General features: G+C 44.6%; 3 protein-coding genes across 4 annotated transcripts in view; 1 reads left to right on the forward strand and 2 right to left on the reverse strand.

The window, feature by feature from the left end:
• Positions 1–3,799, forward strand: part of znf710a (zinc finger protein 710a) — a 7,207-nt gene extending 3,408 nt beyond the window's left edge. For both annotated transcript variants that reach the window (XM_030365893.1, XM_030365891.1), the window contains exons 2-5: positions 1–494; positions 1,184–1,375; positions 1,472–1,646; positions 1,990–3,799. The exon at positions 1–494 is cut by the window's left edge and continues 994 nt beyond it. In XM_030365893.1, the coding sequence (XP_030221753.1) occupies positions 1–494; positions 1,184–1,375; positions 1,472–1,646; positions 1,990–2,156 (1,028 nt within the window). In that variant the 3' untranslated portion in view covers positions 2,157–3,799. The remainder of the gene's footprint in view (positions 495–1,183; positions 1,376–1,471; positions 1,647–1,989) is intronic.
• A 34-nt stretch (positions 3,800–3,833) lies between these two features.
• On the reverse strand, positions 3,834–11,287 carry idh2 (isocitrate dehydrogenase (NADP(+)) 2). Its single transcript, XM_030365895.1, has 11 exons — positions 10,986–11,287; positions 7,881–7,972; positions 7,142–7,307; positions 6,429–6,589; positions 6,079–6,222; positions 5,489–5,625; positions 5,251–5,402; positions 5,027–5,139; positions 4,705–4,802; positions 4,518–4,610; positions 3,834–4,236 (listed from the first exon to the last, which is right to left on the reverse strand). Exons 1-11 carry the CDS (start codon positions 11,098–11,100, stop codon positions 4,152–4,154), a joined length of 1,356 nt encoding a protein of 451 aa, XP_030221755.1. The 5' UTR covers positions 11,101–11,287; the 3' UTR covers positions 3,834–4,151.
• A 987-nt stretch (positions 11,288–12,274) lies between these two features.
• On the reverse strand, positions 12,275–16,931 carry ankrd34c (ankyrin repeat domain 34C). The gene is made up of 2 exons (XM_030365894.1): positions 16,648–16,931; positions 12,275–15,857 (listed from the first exon to the last, which is right to left on the reverse strand). The coding sequence occupies exon 2, from the start codon at positions 15,794–15,796 to the stop codon at positions 14,105–14,107; it is 1,692 nt and encodes a 563-aa protein (XP_030221754.1). The 5' UTR covers positions 15,797–15,857; positions 16,648–16,931; the 3' UTR covers positions 12,275–14,104.
• Positions 16,932–17,500: the final 569 nt, after the last annotated feature.

Here is a 17,500-nt window from a genome sequence, read left to right on the forward strand (position 1 = left end):
CCCATGAGTGCCTCCACTGCGGCAAGCTGTTCAAGCAGCCCAGCCACCTGCAGACTCACCTGCTCACCCACCAGGGCACGCGGCCGCACAAGTGCACCGTGTGCGAGAAGGCCTTCACGCAGACCAGCCACCTCAAGCGCCACATGCTGCAGCACTCCGACGTTAAGCCTTACAGCTGCCGCTTCTGCGGCCGGGGCTTTGCTTACCCCAGCGAGCTGCGCACGCACGAGAACAAGCACGAGAGCGGCCAGTGTCATGTGTGCTCCCAGTGTGGCATGGAGTTCCCCACCTACGCCCATCTCAAGCGCCACCTCACCAGCCACCAGGGTCCGACCAGCTACCAGTGCACCGAGTGCCACAAGTCCTTCGCCTACCGCAGCCAGCTCCAGAACCACCTCATGAAGCACCAGAATGTGAGGCCCTACGTCTGCCCCGAGTGCGGCATGGAGTTTGTCCAGATCCACCACCTTCGGCAGCATGCTCTAACACACAAGGTACTGGCAGCGCACGCCCCTGTGTCGAAGGTACTTTACCTTCATAGTGTGCCTGGTTTCTTCTCGGTTTTGTCACACTACATAGTCGGATATCAGATGTCCCATTCCAGACCCTGTTCTCTTTGGCTCATCTGGTCATCTGAGGTTTCAAAAGCAAGATCTTTGTATGGAAAACAAAAGCTAAATGCCACTGTTAGGTAGATAAAAGCATACATACGGGGCTTTGTAAACATAATCATCAAAGGCTACAATGCTTTGACATTACCCCCTATCACCCCTGCATGCATGTGTTTTGTTATAGAGACTGTCGTCCAGTACTTCCTTTTAAGCCTCGTGAATCATACCAGTAGAACCACTTCCCCTTTCTTTTGTCTATACTTTTGTTTTCACCGTTTTTTCTGTGAAACAAATTTGTTGGTTTTATATGCAGTTTGTTCAAACTACAAATATGACCAGATCCTAACTTAATTTGGAATGTAAAAGCCATAGCTAACAATACTTAGCAGTTGTCACTAATCTATGGGATCTCATGCCTCAACACTTGGTGGAGCTAAAGTCCCCCACATCATTATACGATTACAAGCTTCACCTCACTTGGCAAAGCCATTGAAACCCTATGACACCCAAAAGTTTTCCTGTGAATTATTGTCCTTTATATTAACAAAGGGTCCCACTTGTGTTTTTTCCAGGGTATGAAAGAATTCAAGTGTGAGGTGTGTTCCCGAGAGTTCACCCTCCCGGCCAACCTGAAGAGGCACATGCTGATTCACGCAAGCGTGCGGCCCTTCCAGTGCCACATCTGCTTCAAGACCTTCGTCCAGAAGCAGACCCTCAAAACCCACATGATCGTCCACCTGCCCGTCAAGCCTTTCAAATGCAAGGTGAGCATAACCCCTTGAACAATGGATCAGGAGTCCCAGTGGAAGACAGCGGAGGGGAAGTCCGGTCACTAACCTTTGTCCTCTTGGTGTGTTCAGGTGTGTGGAAAGTCCTTCAACCGGATGTACAACCTCCTGGGCCACATGCACCTCCACGCAGGAAGTAAGCCCTTCAAGTGTCCTTACTGCACCAGCAAGTTCAACCTGAAGGGCAACCTCAGTCGACACATGAAAGTCAAGCATGGCATTTTGGACGCCTCTATTGAAGGACAAGGTAAACAATCCGCTGAGTATGTATGTAAGGATTTATGCAACTATACCGCCCATTTGATTTGGTCTATTCCTCATGCAATGTTATGAAGCAGCATGCTTACTACTCCATTGACCGTGTTTTGTGGCCTACCCCTGCTCTCCCACCATGTGTTTAGTAAATATAGCAAGTCCACGATTAGCCGTGGCGCTCTATCTGCGGTCAAAGTGATATGAAGGCAGGGAAGGGTGGGGCAACTTACTGACTGTCCTCCTCTACACTGTTTGTCTTCAGGAAGTGTCTGTATTTGTTATTTGAGCTTCTGACAGACGGGTCAACTCATATTTGTGTCTCTTGCTCTCTCCAGAACCCCCTCAAGACATGGAGGGACAGGAAGACTACGACGAAGACAGCTTTGAATTCAGTGAACGAGAAAACCGAGCCAGCAACAACACACCGGACATTGCTAAACTCTCTGAAATGGAGTACTACAGTAGTTATGGGAAAGGAGCGCCGCGCTACAACACTGCATGAATCCTATTTAAATCACCCCACGTAGAATACAAGTGACAACCGATAAAAAAGAGGGGATGTTTTTGTTTATTGCTGTATAAAGGCACAGTTCCCGGTTTGTTCATTAAGGGCATGAAGTAACCCTGTGATATCCGCACATTTTATATGCACTGGAATATATCCATATGCTACCTGGCTCCAAAATGTATACCTAGACCTAGCTACACGCTCATCGGTGGAGTTCAACTCAAACACGTGTTTGAAAGATACTGACTTGCTTAAATATAGGGACGTTTATTTTTCCATTGCAAATATGATATACGGAATTCCCCTTTCAGCCCAAATCATAAAGCACATTTTAGCTGAATAAACTCATAAAGGCATACAGCGATGAGATAATGCAGTTAATGAGACAATTCTCAGCCAAGAAAGTCTGCTGGGGCACACTGATTAGATGGGCTAAAAGAATTAAACAAGTCCTATTCATTTCACTTGCCAACGCATATCAAGTTAGGAGTTAATGAATTTCATTTGTATCACTCTGATTCTAAACTGTGATTAGGAAAAATCATGGTCTTTGAAATGACCATTTGAAGTCCATAGGATTTGCAACTCAAATGTTATTGTATTTTACTGTACAGAATGTATCAGTCATACCGTATGACGGCTGGATACTTAAATCAGTTCGCTGCATTGGGGGCACCTGTATATGTCCAGTCTGGTTTTTAATTTCCTGTGTTAGCAAGTACCACGCTGTATTGATTCTTAGTCCATGAATGTAATTGTTGCTGTGAGATGTTTAAGATGCTAATGAAAATACCCCGTTTTAATCGTGGAGCCTCTTACCAAAGAATTGGATCGACCTTTTGCCAAATCTTGCAGCTAAGGGCAGCAACAGCCTTGCTTCTTAGCATTGTATCGAGCTGGGATTGGATTTCACCGAGCCCAATCACAGTGCTTACATAATTACATTTACCCCCCTCCATCCCCGGCCCCCCACTCCCCTGCCTAACCATCAGTAGATTTCCTCAAAAGATTACCAGAGAAAAGACTGCATTACAGCATTTCTCTCCACAAACTCCAGCTCCGCCTCCTCCCCCATCCAGGCCTTCGCACTACCAGACTCTCTAAAGCAATGCACACCCTGCTCTCCTTCCCCTAGTGCCGTTTGGGTTTCCATGGATGAATTTCAACAAGAATTGTCCCCCCACCATCCCCCGAAAAGAAAAAACTTGGGACAGAAATATTAAGTGGCCCCGTGTGCCTGCCATCCATCACGCTGTACAGTAGTCTAAAGTGATGAACGACAGCCCCCGAACATGTGACAGGGCCGTGGACCTCATGGAAAATGACTCTGGGAGTGGGGAAATGCTCAACATATTCATATTTCCCAGCGCTTAGCTTTTCAAAACATAACACGCACACAAGGCATCCATTTGCAATGTTGATATGGCGACTTTAAAAAAAAAAAAAAAGATGCTACACATTCTTTCTGCTGAATTCTTGAAGCTTGTGTTCAATCCATCAGTTTTAGTGATGATATCTCTGATGGACTCTCCAGTTGCTTTCTGTATTGTTTACATTTGTGTGGAAACAATGAATAGAAATGTATGTACAATGTTGTGAACCAGATGATACTGTAAAATAAATTTATTTACATTAAAGAAACCCACCATTCTTAAAGGAAGAGAGAAGCAGTAGAGGAGAATCAAGGGAGTTTATTGGCATCCCAGCCCTTGGTATAGTTCATACATTACAAAAATAGGGTAGAACATGGAGGGAGGCACCAGACTGAGGCACTAGACGGAAGACCAGTTAATAGGTACGAACCATAAAACCTAATCACAGAATACTTCATTTCCTTTAATTCAACACAATTGTTTTTTTTTAAACACAAATTGTTTTCCTTCAACATAAAATGGATGCTTATCTTGACCTTTTAAGTTAAAATGGATGTACAAAATACATTTTTAATGACAGTATCTTTACTAGGTTCGCTGCTCTAGTTCACGTTCTTCACTTGCCTAGAGCTTTATCCAGATTTAGCCTGATGGCATCCAGGAAGTCAGTAGTATTGACGTAGTGTTCGTTGAGCTTGCAGCTGGAAGACAACAGTCAAACAAAATCAGAACTTGCGACAGCTTATGCACCTTGCAGTGAATTCAGATGGATGCCATTTTAGGAGCAGGTAGGGGTTGGGAATCTTGCTCAAGAATGCCTTCTACTGGTAGACTGCAGTCATTGGGGATCCAACCCAGTACCTTTCAGCTGGTAGTCAAATCACTCACCACATCCTCGTACTCAATTGCAACGTTATCTAAAATGATCACTTCTGCTTAGCTGAATATTTTGTCACATTAGAGTTGCTAAATCTCGACTTACTTGGGCAGGCCGTGGATGCAACCAGCAAGATCCTTGGTCATTACACCGCTCTCAACCGTCTCTACGCACACCCTCTCCAGGATCTGAGAGAACCTAAGAAACGGATAAACAAAAAAGGTTGGCATTTATTCATTTCAACAATAAAACATGGTCGAATCAGACAGCAGCGCCAAGACGTCCTGCTCACTTGATGAGGTCGGGGTTGCCGTCGAGCTTCCCACGGTGCTCCAGACCCCTGGTCCAGGCGAAGATGCTGGCAATGGGGTTGGTGCTAGTGGAATTACCCTGCATTGGTGGAGAAAAGAGGTATTCAGTGATTACTTACCTTCATCTTACAATCGTTACACTTGCTGCAAATGTCTAATGAGGTGGCGCCAACGCATCGTTATTGGCTGACGACTGTAGTTTGCATTTCAACCACAAGATGGCAGTGGTGCTTCACTGGTGAACTGGCCGTGGCACTAGGCCACTGCTTTTGGGATTAACGCGTGGATGGAATTGCTACAAACCTTCTGGTGCTCCCGGTAGTGCCTTGTCACGGTGCCATGGGCAGCCTCTGCCTCGATTGTCTTCCCGTCTGGGCACACGAGCACCGAGGTCATCAGTCCCAGAGAGCCGAAACCTGAGGGCCCAAACGCACACAGGGTCATCTTTCCCTGGCCTTTAAACCAAAACAACGGGGCCTTCCGTTTGTGATTATAAATGAGGAGCAGAGCGTTGAGTCCCATCTCACCCTGAGCAAGGATGTCAGACTGCACGTCGCCGTCGTAGTTCTTGCAGGCCCACACGAAGGCTCCGGTGGACTTGAGCACCTGGGCTACCATGTCGTCGATGAGTCTGTGCTCGTACCAGATCTTCAGCTTCTCAAACTCAGACTGGTAGTGCCTGCAGGGCACAGAGAGAGGGTCAACCAGGTATGGGCTAAGGGGGGCCCACACGATAGACTGATTCTGTGGGGAAAATTCACTCACTTCTCATAGACATCCTGGAAGATGTCCTTGAATCTGCCGTCATAAGCCTTGAGGATTGTGTTCTTAGTGCTCAGGTACAACGGCCACTTCTTAGCAATGGCATACTGGAAGCAGCTATGTCCAAAGCCCGAAATAGACTGTTGGAGGAGGAGTCAGGGGGGGGGGGGGGGGGGAGAGGAAAGGTCTTGACTTGTAGAGGTCATACAAGCGTTAAAAGGGTGAATGACCTACCGTCTACTGAACTTGACCTCATAAATACACTTCACTAACAAGTCTGTTTCCCCTGGACAGCTTTAGAGCCCAATGCATGACCTCCAGTGTTGTTAAATCAAACAAACCCGCACTAGCAAACACATAGTGGCGGGTGGGTTGACAAGAGGCCAGTCTGGCACGCTTTAGATTCCACGATAAACTCAGTGATATCAGCAGGTTGAGGTTTGTTGCCCTCTTGGGTCTACAATATACCGAGGTAATGGAGGTTGTTCCGGCACTCAATCGTCAGTTCTCCTGTCTTTATTGGGGTTGAGTCAACAGTCCCCAAACGTCTATCAAAACTAACAACCGTGATATAAATGGAGAGGGGTCCTCACCTCGTCTGTGTTGTACATGCCCATTCCACAGCCCCCGGCTGGGAAATCGTACACCTCCCATTCTTTGCCCTGGCTGCCATCAGTCGGGGTGAAGATCATCTTGAATTTGCCCGGCTGGTCCACGACAAAGTCTGTTGCCCTGTACTGTGGGAAAGGGCAAAAACATAAAATAACTGTCATTTCATGAGAAAATTTCAGAAATTTGGTCCATGCCAATAGACAACCACATAAGGCAGATGTGAAGGAAAGATCCCTTGTAAAAAAAAAATATATATATACTACAAATAAAAAAAAAAAGGCAATGGGACAAGTGCGACATCTTGAGATTGGGTGTTCGGTACGGGACCCACCTGGTCTCCAAAGGCGTGTCTGCCGATGGTGATGGGTTGGGTCCAGCCTGGCACTAGCCTGGGAATGTTCTTGCAAATGATTGGCTCACGGAAGACTGTTCCACCCAGGATGTTCCTGATGGTTCCGTTGGGGCTCTTCCACATCTTCTTCAGGCTGAACTCTAAAAAAGTAAACAACGCTTAAACAACATGGCCGACCATGCTAAACAAGGTTTACACACAAATTCAAAGAGGTACATTGGTATGATGATGAAACTATCCAGGACTGATATCATTTTAAAAATGACTTTCTTGTACTGATTCTAGAAGATGGCATTTAGTGCACATGCGCACTGCCATGAATGTTACGAAAATAGCATTAGCTATTTTGGAGACTCGATACTTTAATTGTAAAGTTTGTGGTAGAGCAGCACGAGAAGGTTGAAGAGTGCATATTCACCCAAACTGTAGAATTGGAACTTCATTGATATAGATACAGGTTTGGGCTCCTGCTACTGATTACATTTGGTGATGGCACATAGATGCTAAACAAAAATGTAAGTCTGACCAAATATATTTGAAGCTGATACTTCAGTGAAGCAAGGAGAAACAGTAGTAACGATGGTTTCATCACCAGATCAATATCTTCCTTCAAAAGCTGGCTAAATAAAAAAACATAAAAAAGAAACATAAAAAATAAGCTCTGTACTTGCAAACCAGAAATAACCTCATACCCGTCACTCTTTCTTCGTCTGGTGTGATGGTGGCGCATTTGACAGCCACGTTGTACTTCAGGGTGGCCAGGGCGGAATCTATGGTGACCTGGTCATCGGTCTGGTCACGGTACGGAAGGCCCAGGTCATAGTACTTCAACTCCACATCCACGTTGGACAGGATGAGCTAACCACAACAGAACAGACCTCTTCCAATAAGACTAGGACCAAGTATAGGAATGACAGTCTTCACCATTTAAAAGGGAACAAAATATTGCACCTTTTATCTTTGGAAATTACTAGCAATAGGTTAATTTCAACATGTCAAGCAAAATGGATAATAAATGACTGCCCTGTGAAATACCACCATTCATTTAATGCCTTTCATTTATTTTTGTTATGGTGTTGTATGTTCCCGTTGTCTCTACAAAAAACCCTTGAACGATCTCCCATGATCCTCCATGTTTTCCCTTCCCAGAGTCAATGCACCATCTGCTCTCTCCAATTGGAAATCATCCAGTCACAAAAAATAAAAAAATACTCCCCCCCACAGCATCCAAACATAATCTTCCCTCTCGTCGTTCTCTCGCTCACTCTGTACAATTGCTCTCGCTCTACCCTCTCAGCCATGTGTCGGTTGGTTGTGTAAAAATAGATCCGTCAGACAGCCTATGCTATATTCCGCCCCCTTTGGGATGAAAGACAGACGTGTCCCTGAACGCGTCCATCCAGATCCCCAGCTCCAGGGTATGAGTTTTACCTTCTCCTTGATGAACTCCCAGATGATGCGGGTCATCTCGTCTCCGTCCATCTCCACCACTGGCTGGGCCACCTTGATGCGTTTGTCGGCATCTGTTAAAATAAATAAAATCATAAGACAATCACAAAACAAAATCAAACCAGGGTATGAGTTGCAACTCGAGAAAAAAGGGAAATACTGGGGCAAAGAAGAGTAAAATTGAGGATCCAAGGCAGGATATGTGGAGTCACTCATTAGGCAACATAAACATTTTTTCTGGTTTACCAAAAAATCCCTTTAAGACTAATGCTTGATTATGTGTGGTGTGGCATGAAGTTATGAAAGTATTGCAAAGGAAGTTAACAGAATAGCTTGAAATTAAAATCGAACAGATGCTATTCTAAGTTAAAGAACACTACGATTATTTTTCACACCTAATTTATGCAGGTAGATACAATAAATTATTTTATTCCAGGGTGACTTTCATGACACACAAGGTCTCATGTCAATTCATAAAATAGCCAAACGTAGCCACAAAAGAAGGAAAAAATCATTGCTGCTTCGAGTGCAAGAAATTAGACAATATATATTTCCCAGTAAATGGACATTCCCCTGAAACAAGTACACTGCATGCCTCAATCATCTGCATTTCCCTTGTGCCTTGACATGATTTACAGTCAAGAGATCAGAGGTTGCATTCTGCAGAAGACCACTATGAAAAAGTAAGACAGCGTGTGCCTGAAGAGGAATTTAACCTTTACCATGCACTGTCAATAGTAGTAGCACCTGCCGAAATAGCCCTGGTTTGCTTCCTAAATGTTAGGACTAACTTCCAGTACAAACCTTTTAGTATCATTAACAAACATGTTAACAAATATAACAGCACAGTAAAAAGGAGGGGCCAGACTAAAAACATGAAAAATAGTTCGAGTTAAGTCTTTCTTTAGTGAAAAGATTTGATTAGCAAGCAACCACTTTTAACCATTCTAGATAGGCTGAATAAAAGTTCAACAACCATGATCGTTTTCAGGTAGTCATTACCTACCCAGGGCATTGATTACCTTAAGTAAACATCCCAGATACTCTTTAAGGGGACAGCAAGATAATGCCTTCCACTGGAGCACTCAAAGTCAAAGAGAAGACTGGTTAATGAATAAGATCGCTGTGAACCTTTTACATTTTCATTGTTCTTGTAAAGTGCTTCTATTCCTATGGAATGTGTCGCTCACAAAGAGTTCACCCTTCTTTGGAGATAGACATATGATGAGGGCATAGGTTTTAGGAAGCCATAGGACAGTTGCAATCCTTTGAATATGACTAGACTCTGGATTATATTTTCAAAAAAGTGGTCAACAGATATCTGTTTTCTAGCTATTAGAATGCATTAAGTTAGAGAGAGTTTCTCAATGTCTACTCAAATCTGTGTCCAAACCATGTCTGGTAAAATTTGTGAGTGGTTTAACCTAGACATGCTCAAAGGACATTCGCTATGAAAAGGAATGAGAGCACATTGGGGAGGGGCTTCGGGAAAGCAGCATGATTACATAACTTTCTCTATGTAGGCTAGAGACTGTTAATCTGGGCTCTGTAGAGAAGGCTCCCTTATGATGTGTATTTGAAAAAGAAAAACCAAACAATTCCATGGGAGATACCATTGTGAGGTCTAGTCAGCATAACCTGCTATGAAGACATAATTTGATCATTGACCCTGACAAGCCTTTAGGTAGGTGGAGACTGTAAAGCAAACTGGGTTTTTTAGAAAAAGGTCATCTGGATCACCTTTAGTAACAGAGGGCCTATACAAGCCCCAAATACCAAGCAAGAAAACGAGTGATCAAAATGCACACCCTAGAAAAGCCTACCGGTTTTACAGTGAATGGGTAACTTTTTAAAAGCTACGACTTTTATTTATACAGCCTCTGTTGTGTGTTTGTCAATGTAACTAAACGCACAACGATTAAAAAAATATATAAAAGGATACGTAGCCCCAGTACCCGTATTTGTAGTTACTTATTAGAGATGGACTACTACCCGTTTTCCTGTCGAGTGCATGAGGGTTTAAAACAGTAGCATAGAGACTATCCTGTTTGTCCCAACGTTACTAAAGCCAACAATGGGCATTATTGTCGGACTCCAAAGTGACCCCAGCAGTAACTATGGAGTTAGTAACAGTTCAGCCGAGAGCCTGTAAAACAGCTGGGGATTACATCGAACTACATGTCCTTCAACTGACCCGTTGCCTGGAGTCATGGAAAGGGGTGTTTACACAGCACATACACTTCATATCCGACCTCAAATAACTTGTCTACATACGTAAAAATTCATCAGCGAAAACTGGTTTTCGTGTTAGAGCTTGAAATCTGCTTTGCATTTAAATTAAAATGATGCATGATAAGGCGCTAAGGCAGCCATTGCCCTCTTGGGCTTGCTGGGTCTTGTCTGACCTTCTGGGTAAAGTTTTCAAGTCAGTACTGTGCCAAGACAACCGCGGAAAGTAATAGTATACCATTAAAACAAATAAAGGGCACAAAAGTTAACCACATATATTAATGCAGCAACAACCATGAGTAGATACTATTTCCAAAAAAAAAAAGTATGCTTCATTTGTTCGCAAGTCGTTTAGCGGCCAAACCCCGTCCATTCAAACCCTGCCAAGTTCTTCGTGGCACATTTTTTCTAAGAAGCGAAAGTTAATCGTTTGAGCAAGCTACAACAGACGTACTGCAATGAAATACATTAACACGTGTTGATCGTTGGAGCGGCCAGCTGTGAAACAATCAGTGACACTACACGCATTCAATCAAAGGAGAGAAAAACGACAGTTTGAAGGAAACGACAAAGACGTGACCTGAGCTGGCCTCAGCCACCCCCCCACCGGCTCGAGAGGTTTTCCACTGGCCCCACTGGTTTGCGCGAGGGAGCATCGTCACATTTTAACAGTTGAAGCTGTCTGTAACTGACTTTTGAACGCTCGTACATCTGCGTTCGTCGTTCCTCTGATTTCATTGCACTTCGAGCAAAGCTAACGACAACTAGCTAAAACAAATGTGGCGTTCAATCGGCTATCATCGACCACGTAGAGGCAACATTTATTCAAACAAAATATGATAACGATTTCCAACTCACAATTCCTCTGTTGCAAAGTCTGGCCGTTGGCCGCTTGCGCAAGCACTGCTGGGTTTCTCGAAAGAGATGCCGCAGACCTCGACAGGGAACTAAGGACCTTCAGGTAACCAGCCATTTCTCGCCCTTATCCTTTGCAGTTGATTCTCCGATATAAACTCCGCAAACGGGGCTGAAATTATCTCCGCCTGTACTCGCTCGGTATTACGTCAAAGGAGCAGAGGAGGAGCCACCCACTCACTGGTACCATTGGCTGAGTGGGGCAGTGCTTGGAGCTTACGTCCAGTGTGAAGAGGTCACATATGTGGGACTTGTCTCTTTCCGTGTTCAACGAACTTCCCTTGTAATACACGTTTTGCATTTACAACCTTAACACATATGGCCTGGAAATTTTAGATTCAAGCACCCAAAAAAGCGCAGCTACAATAACGCCAGCAAATAAACGGACATCACCTAGATAAACAGAACACCAGTGACGTATACCTTATTCCAAACTAATAAAACGACGATGTTAGTTACATTCTGGAGTTCTTCATGTCAGATGAATCTCTAATTTTAGCAGGGCACCATAGCTACCATAACGGGGAAAGGAATGGGAAGTAGGTAGTCATGTGTCGTTCTGGGCCTGAGCCAGATGCAGCAAGAGTCTCGCTGCTGCAGAGCAGACAGAACAAGCGAGTAAGGGTCACCTCCACTGTTAAGCTTTAGTGTAACTCCCGAATATCAAAAAACACTATCCAAATCAATTCACTGGGTTCACCCATCTTTGGAATTGCATAAAAAATCCTTGTCATAGTGTGTGTGTGTGTGTGTGTGTGTGTGTGCGTGCGTGTGTGTGTGTGTGTGTGTGTGTGTGTGTGTGTGTGTGTGTGTGTGTGTGTGTGTGTGTGTGTGTGCGTCTGTGTTTTTGTACGTGTAGGAATATAGCCTACATTTTATGTATTTGTTTATTGTTTCCTATTGTCTCCCTTGCTACCCATGTTTTATTTATCTTGCAGTGTTAAGGACTTTTTTGTTGTAAAAATAATAATTAATTAATAATATAAAACAAGATATAAATTCAGCTGATATATTGGCTACTGCAATTCAGACGCAATGTATAGGCCTGTATGCTGCATTTAGAGTGCTCAAAACAACACAAAGAAATGCAAACTATTTAAAATACACAACTTAGTTATCGACTTTCACCCACCTTGACTAGAACCATAGAAATTGACTAGAACTACGGTCCTGCGCTACTGTACTGCATGCTAACTCGTCATATCTGTGATAGTGGTTACAACGCCCCCCACTGGAGGAATTGGTATCTGATCAGGTACTGTGTACTCTTGGTTTACGTTTGTGGTTTGTTTTATTATTTGAAGAGGAATTGTGTTAGGCAACCCATTGCAGAATAATGGTTACGTCAATGAATACAAACTGATATAATTTCATTGAATGATAGTTAAGTATTTCTTGTATCACAACCTGAAAGTTTAATTATTTCAAAAGCAATGCATCCAACATGCATTAAACACATGATGGTACACATATACGAAAAAGTTAAAACACCAGACTGACCAATGTTCATACTATCTCAAGGTGATAGCTTATCTGAAATTGAATTAATGCCACATTTCAAAAGCATAGTAAAACATATTGAATGATACAGACAACTGTACATGCTTCCCAATATGAATATGCGGGTGAGGGGGAACAAAGTTATTTGGAGGGGTTTCTAAGCTGTCCCGTTACAGCAGCTAATGATACAGTTGGCTCCTAAATTAGTGTTTAACTGTAGATGTCTGAACGACAGGCGCATTGTATTTATGAGCTTTTGTAAGTGCAAACTACCAATTATGAACATGCTGGTTGGAACCCCTGCTTCAATACCAAAGAAAAGGACTGAGATGAGATAGAAGAAAGGCTTCAGACTGAGTTCTACTATTAGGGAGAAGTCGAATACTGCCCTCTTCAGTTCAACTGCCGCAAAAACGCAGAGGAGAATTTGGATGTGTGATTGCCCAAGAATGAATGTATTACCGTACTCAAAGGAGTCTCAGATACAGAATTACCATTTTTATGTGGGCCCAATACTGTCCGACTAGCATGTGGGAGCAGTGAACGTGTTAAAAGAAAATAAACATCAGACAACAGACAATTGGTAGACATTTATTTTGAAATAAATAACAATCTACTTACAAAAATACTATGCAATAAATTATGTTCTTTGTCTCTTTTAACAGAAGAAATACTTCACAGTAAAGTGATGTGGAAGCCTATGTTGTTAAAACTTGAATTGTCCTACATTTATAATTGATTCATTGATCCCTTTACCACCGATTTCTTGGTTGACTACGGCAACAACTTTCTGTGTTACTTATGTAGAGAGTATCAATGGTGTCAATGGTGGTTTGACCATCTGTGATCGCATGTTTAATTCTCCTGGATAGTAATGTTGTGTTGTTATATATAGCCCATTGCTTCTTTACCTTCCCCTGTGTATTAAAGCTTTTCTTTCATTGATTCAGATCATCCAAAGCAATTATTAGTAATATTAACTTAAACTTAAATAAGGAGGAGTGTTTTGGTGGATCATCATGAGAACGAATGGCCCGCTGCTCAAAATGTTTTTTAAACTCCTTGTTCTATTTCTTTGTCTTAAAGGCACTGTGTACACACTCGCTATGAACAGTCAAATTCAACATCATACTGAAGCTACGTCTCGGACCAGTGAATCACTTCTTTTAAGTATTCAAATGAATCCGTACAGTTGTATTTACAGACACACAAAGTGCATCCAGAGTTGGCTACATGGACCCTGTATGTTCTAGTACTACATTATCATTGCAAAGCTAGTGTATGGGATCGTACCACATTCTGGAATTACATTCAAAAGTTGATTACATATAAATGCTGATCATTTGGAAAACTACAATTCTGAGGTTTTTGGATCACTGAAGCAGGGGGGAGGACAACATCTTTCTATATTGCTCATTTTTCGATCAACTGTGGAAACATTTTCTACATGATTTCGACAACATCCAACAGACCCGCGCGAGTGGTTGACAAAGCTCCACGATAACCTTATTTCCTGAAATTGTTGAAACAAACATGGCCTCTCAACGCGGTGCTGACACTGACTAATGGGCCAGCTCCTCAAAATCCGAAAGCTGCTTCATCTGCTCCACTTGCATAGAGTGCCTCCGGATCAGCTTCTTCTTGGGCTTCAGACCCACTCTTTTGGGGGTGCTGGGTGGAGCTACAGCCCTGATGCCCGGTGCCATCGGTGAAGAGGGCTTACTGCTCGCCCCGATGTCCGGGATGGGCGGGTTAGGGTTGATGTTGAGCGGGGGCAGGTACCCGGGCCTGGTGTGGGAGATGTGGTCCAGCAGCAGAGTGCCTGAGCCACGCCTCTCAAGCAGGCCCGGTGCCCGCCGGCGTGCCAGCCCGGGCGAGGAGAGGCTGGCGTTGCTGTCCAGTGACTCCCTGGAGCTGGTGAGCAGTGCCAGCGGGGACATGTTGAGCTTCCTCCGCTCCAGCGGGACCTGCGGAGTGTCCTGCGTGGCCGAGTCCGAGTACAGCTGGGAGTCTGAGTCATAGTAGTCGGTGTTGCCTAGGCGCCTCCTGTGCACCAACGTGTCCCTCAGACTGACCGGGCCGCCGGTGCTGCCCCCACAGCAGTCTTGCTCGGGGGGCCCGGTGCTCCAACGCGCCAGGGGCTGGTGATGGTTCAGAGCCTGGTTCAGGGTCTGATGCTGGTTCATGGCCAGGTCGTACGCCATTTTGGAGGTTGGCGGGACGGAGATGGAGGTTGTCATCTTGCACGGGGGATCGCTCACGGACGGGAACAGGCATTCTTTGCCGTCAACGCTGTTCTGTCGGGACAGCGACGACCGTTTGCTCAGGAGGGCGAGGCCGTTCAGCCCCATCACCAGCTCTTCGTTGGAGGTGGCGCGCCTGCTGTCGTCGTGGGACGAAGAAGGGGAAGAAGCAGAGGACGAAGACGCGGCTGCAGCCGCGGCGGCGGTAGCAGCGGCCGCGAGGACGGAGGGGGCGATGAGGCCCCAGGGCTCTGACTGTAGCCTCTTCAGCTGGGGCAGGCGCGCTCGCTTGGGGTTAGCGGGCCGGCGCGTTGGCGAGGCGGGCACGCCGTTAGCGAGCTTGGCCGCCGAGCTGGAGACCTTGAGCTTGGTCTGGAAGCTGACCACCGTGTTCTGCTGCTCCCCCTCGGCGGGGTGCGGCGTGGGACAGGCGATCACGTGGATGTCGGAGGGGGAGGTACAGTACAGGGAGGAGCCCATCTCGTCCAGCTCTGGCGAGGGCGGCACGTTGAGGTACTGCTTGGTGTTTTTGGCGCCGGATGGCGACTTGTCCATGGTGATGATGATGACCTCCTTCCCCTTTGCCTTGCACGTGTCCAGCAGCAGCTTGAGCGTCTCCTTATCGTCAGCGTTGATGGCGTATACGAGAGCCGAGGCCCCAGCACGGTCCCCCAGGCTGGGGTCGGCCCCGTTGCTCAGCAGGTGGGCCACCACCTCGTGGCCGGCCCTCTGGATGCAGGCATGCATCAGCGCCGTCTTGCCCGCCTTGTCCTGTATGTTGGGGTCGGCGTTGTTGTCCAGCAGGTACTTCACCAGCTTGGCCTTGCTCACGCTCTGCTGGTCGACGTGTTTGGACATGCAGGCGACCATGAGCGGTGTCTCCCCACGCTCGTTGCTCTCGTTGATGTAGGCCCCCCCCTCCAGCAGGAGCCTGGTGAGCCGAAGGCGCTGGAGCCACACGGCCTTAAGCAGAGAGTTGCCGTCGGTCCGCAGCTCCAGGATGTCTGCCATCTTGCAGATCGTCACAGGTCTGTCCCTCGGTGGTGAAACGCAACTACAACAACCCAAAGCCCTTTTTTTTTTGGGGGGGGGAAGAGAAGAGATTCAGTCATCATAGACAAATAAGGCATGAGAACATATTTGAAAGTCGTGTTAAAACAATTGGTTTGTTTTTTCCCTAAAATGTTTGCTTACTATATGATCATATAAAAGCCACTGCCAGGTGGTGGCAGTCTTTTCCTGATAAACATCCAAGGACCATAAGTTGAAAGTACAGCGATCACAAATCGGTTTAATTGTTATAGAAGATTTGCAAAAGCTATGCAAACATAAATGTTTGCTATATTTAGGGATTATAATAAGCCGCCGAGTAGCGCTGCTTAATGACGATAGATGACAAAGGTGAGGTATCTTTGTTCCAGCAACTACATAAAGTAGGCTACATACCATTAAAAAAAAAGCTATTAAATCCTATTTTCATTTTTGAACGTCTAGATAATCATAAATTATTTTCATTTGACTTGCCAGGCAAGACACAACCATTATATGAACTAGCGGAATGGCTTTCCGTGGAGCGTCGAGATATAGTCGCTATCCAAGGTGCTCATTTTGGACGCGATGCTTCACAAATTGTCTAGGTCATCGCTTCACTTTACAAGACAGATAATTTAAATCACTGACATAAATAAACGTTTCTTGGTACACACATAGGCCTATCCAATGTAAAAGTTAACAATCCTGTTCAAGGCACACACGGCAAATGAGACAATAACTCCTCTCTCGTATGCTGCATATATATCCTACTTTTTACATTGCCTAAAATGTGTAGATTTCATAATGTATATTGCCAAAGAAAATCTTACCTGGAGAGAAGACAGGGTTGCCATTCTTGGAGTAAGTAATAGTGATTATCTCAATAAAATCGCAAACGTGCAAATAAATGCAACAACGCACACTTTGCAGAGGATCTCGCAAAATATTCCTTTTTTGGTCGCAACTAAACTCCAAATTCTGCTTTCCACTTTTGATTCGTTTCGGACTAGAGTATTACACTCTGACACCATAGCTTATGAGTCTTCGCTTTTGTGATGGGTGCAATCCATCCACATCAGTCCAATGGGCAGCATTCCTTTCGCTGCGCACTCGAGAATCACAACCTCAAGATGCTGAGGATATAAATAACTTTTCTGCTTGTTGAATGAAACGTGTATTCTCTTGACGTCAGAGTCGACCAAAATAAACGCCTTGTGAAAAACTTTGCTATCTTGCACTCATCTACCAAAAATATAAACAAAAAACATTATCCTCCAAAGAAATGTAAATGTAACTTACTCAGGCTATTTATTTGATTTGGAGAGGACAATGAAGCTAAATGCATGCTTGCATGCAAGCTACATCAAGGGAGTTGAAAGGCTGATGTATTCAGTCATGCTATCCTTCTTCTATTTCCAAGCCGTATTATGAAGCTTACAATGAAGGGAAAACAAGCACAACAAACGATTACACGTCTTGCAGAGATCAGATTACTGTTCTCACTGTCAATGTGAAATTATGAAATTAATCATTATCTTTGTTTATCTACACTTGTATTCAAACCGTTTTGTCATGAATGTATTTAGAATTTGACAATTGTTTATCATCCAGAACTAAATAATATATTTTTTAACAATTTTTTTAGATCAACTGCCACTTACGGAGGCCAACATCAACCAGTTA

This window comes from Gadus morhua, chromosome 9 (assembly GCF_902167405.1).
Source record: "Gadus morhua chromosome 9, gadMor3.0, whole genome shotgun sequence".
NCBI lineage: Eukaryota > Metazoa > Chordata > Actinopteri > Gadiformes > Gadidae > Gadus > Gadus morhua.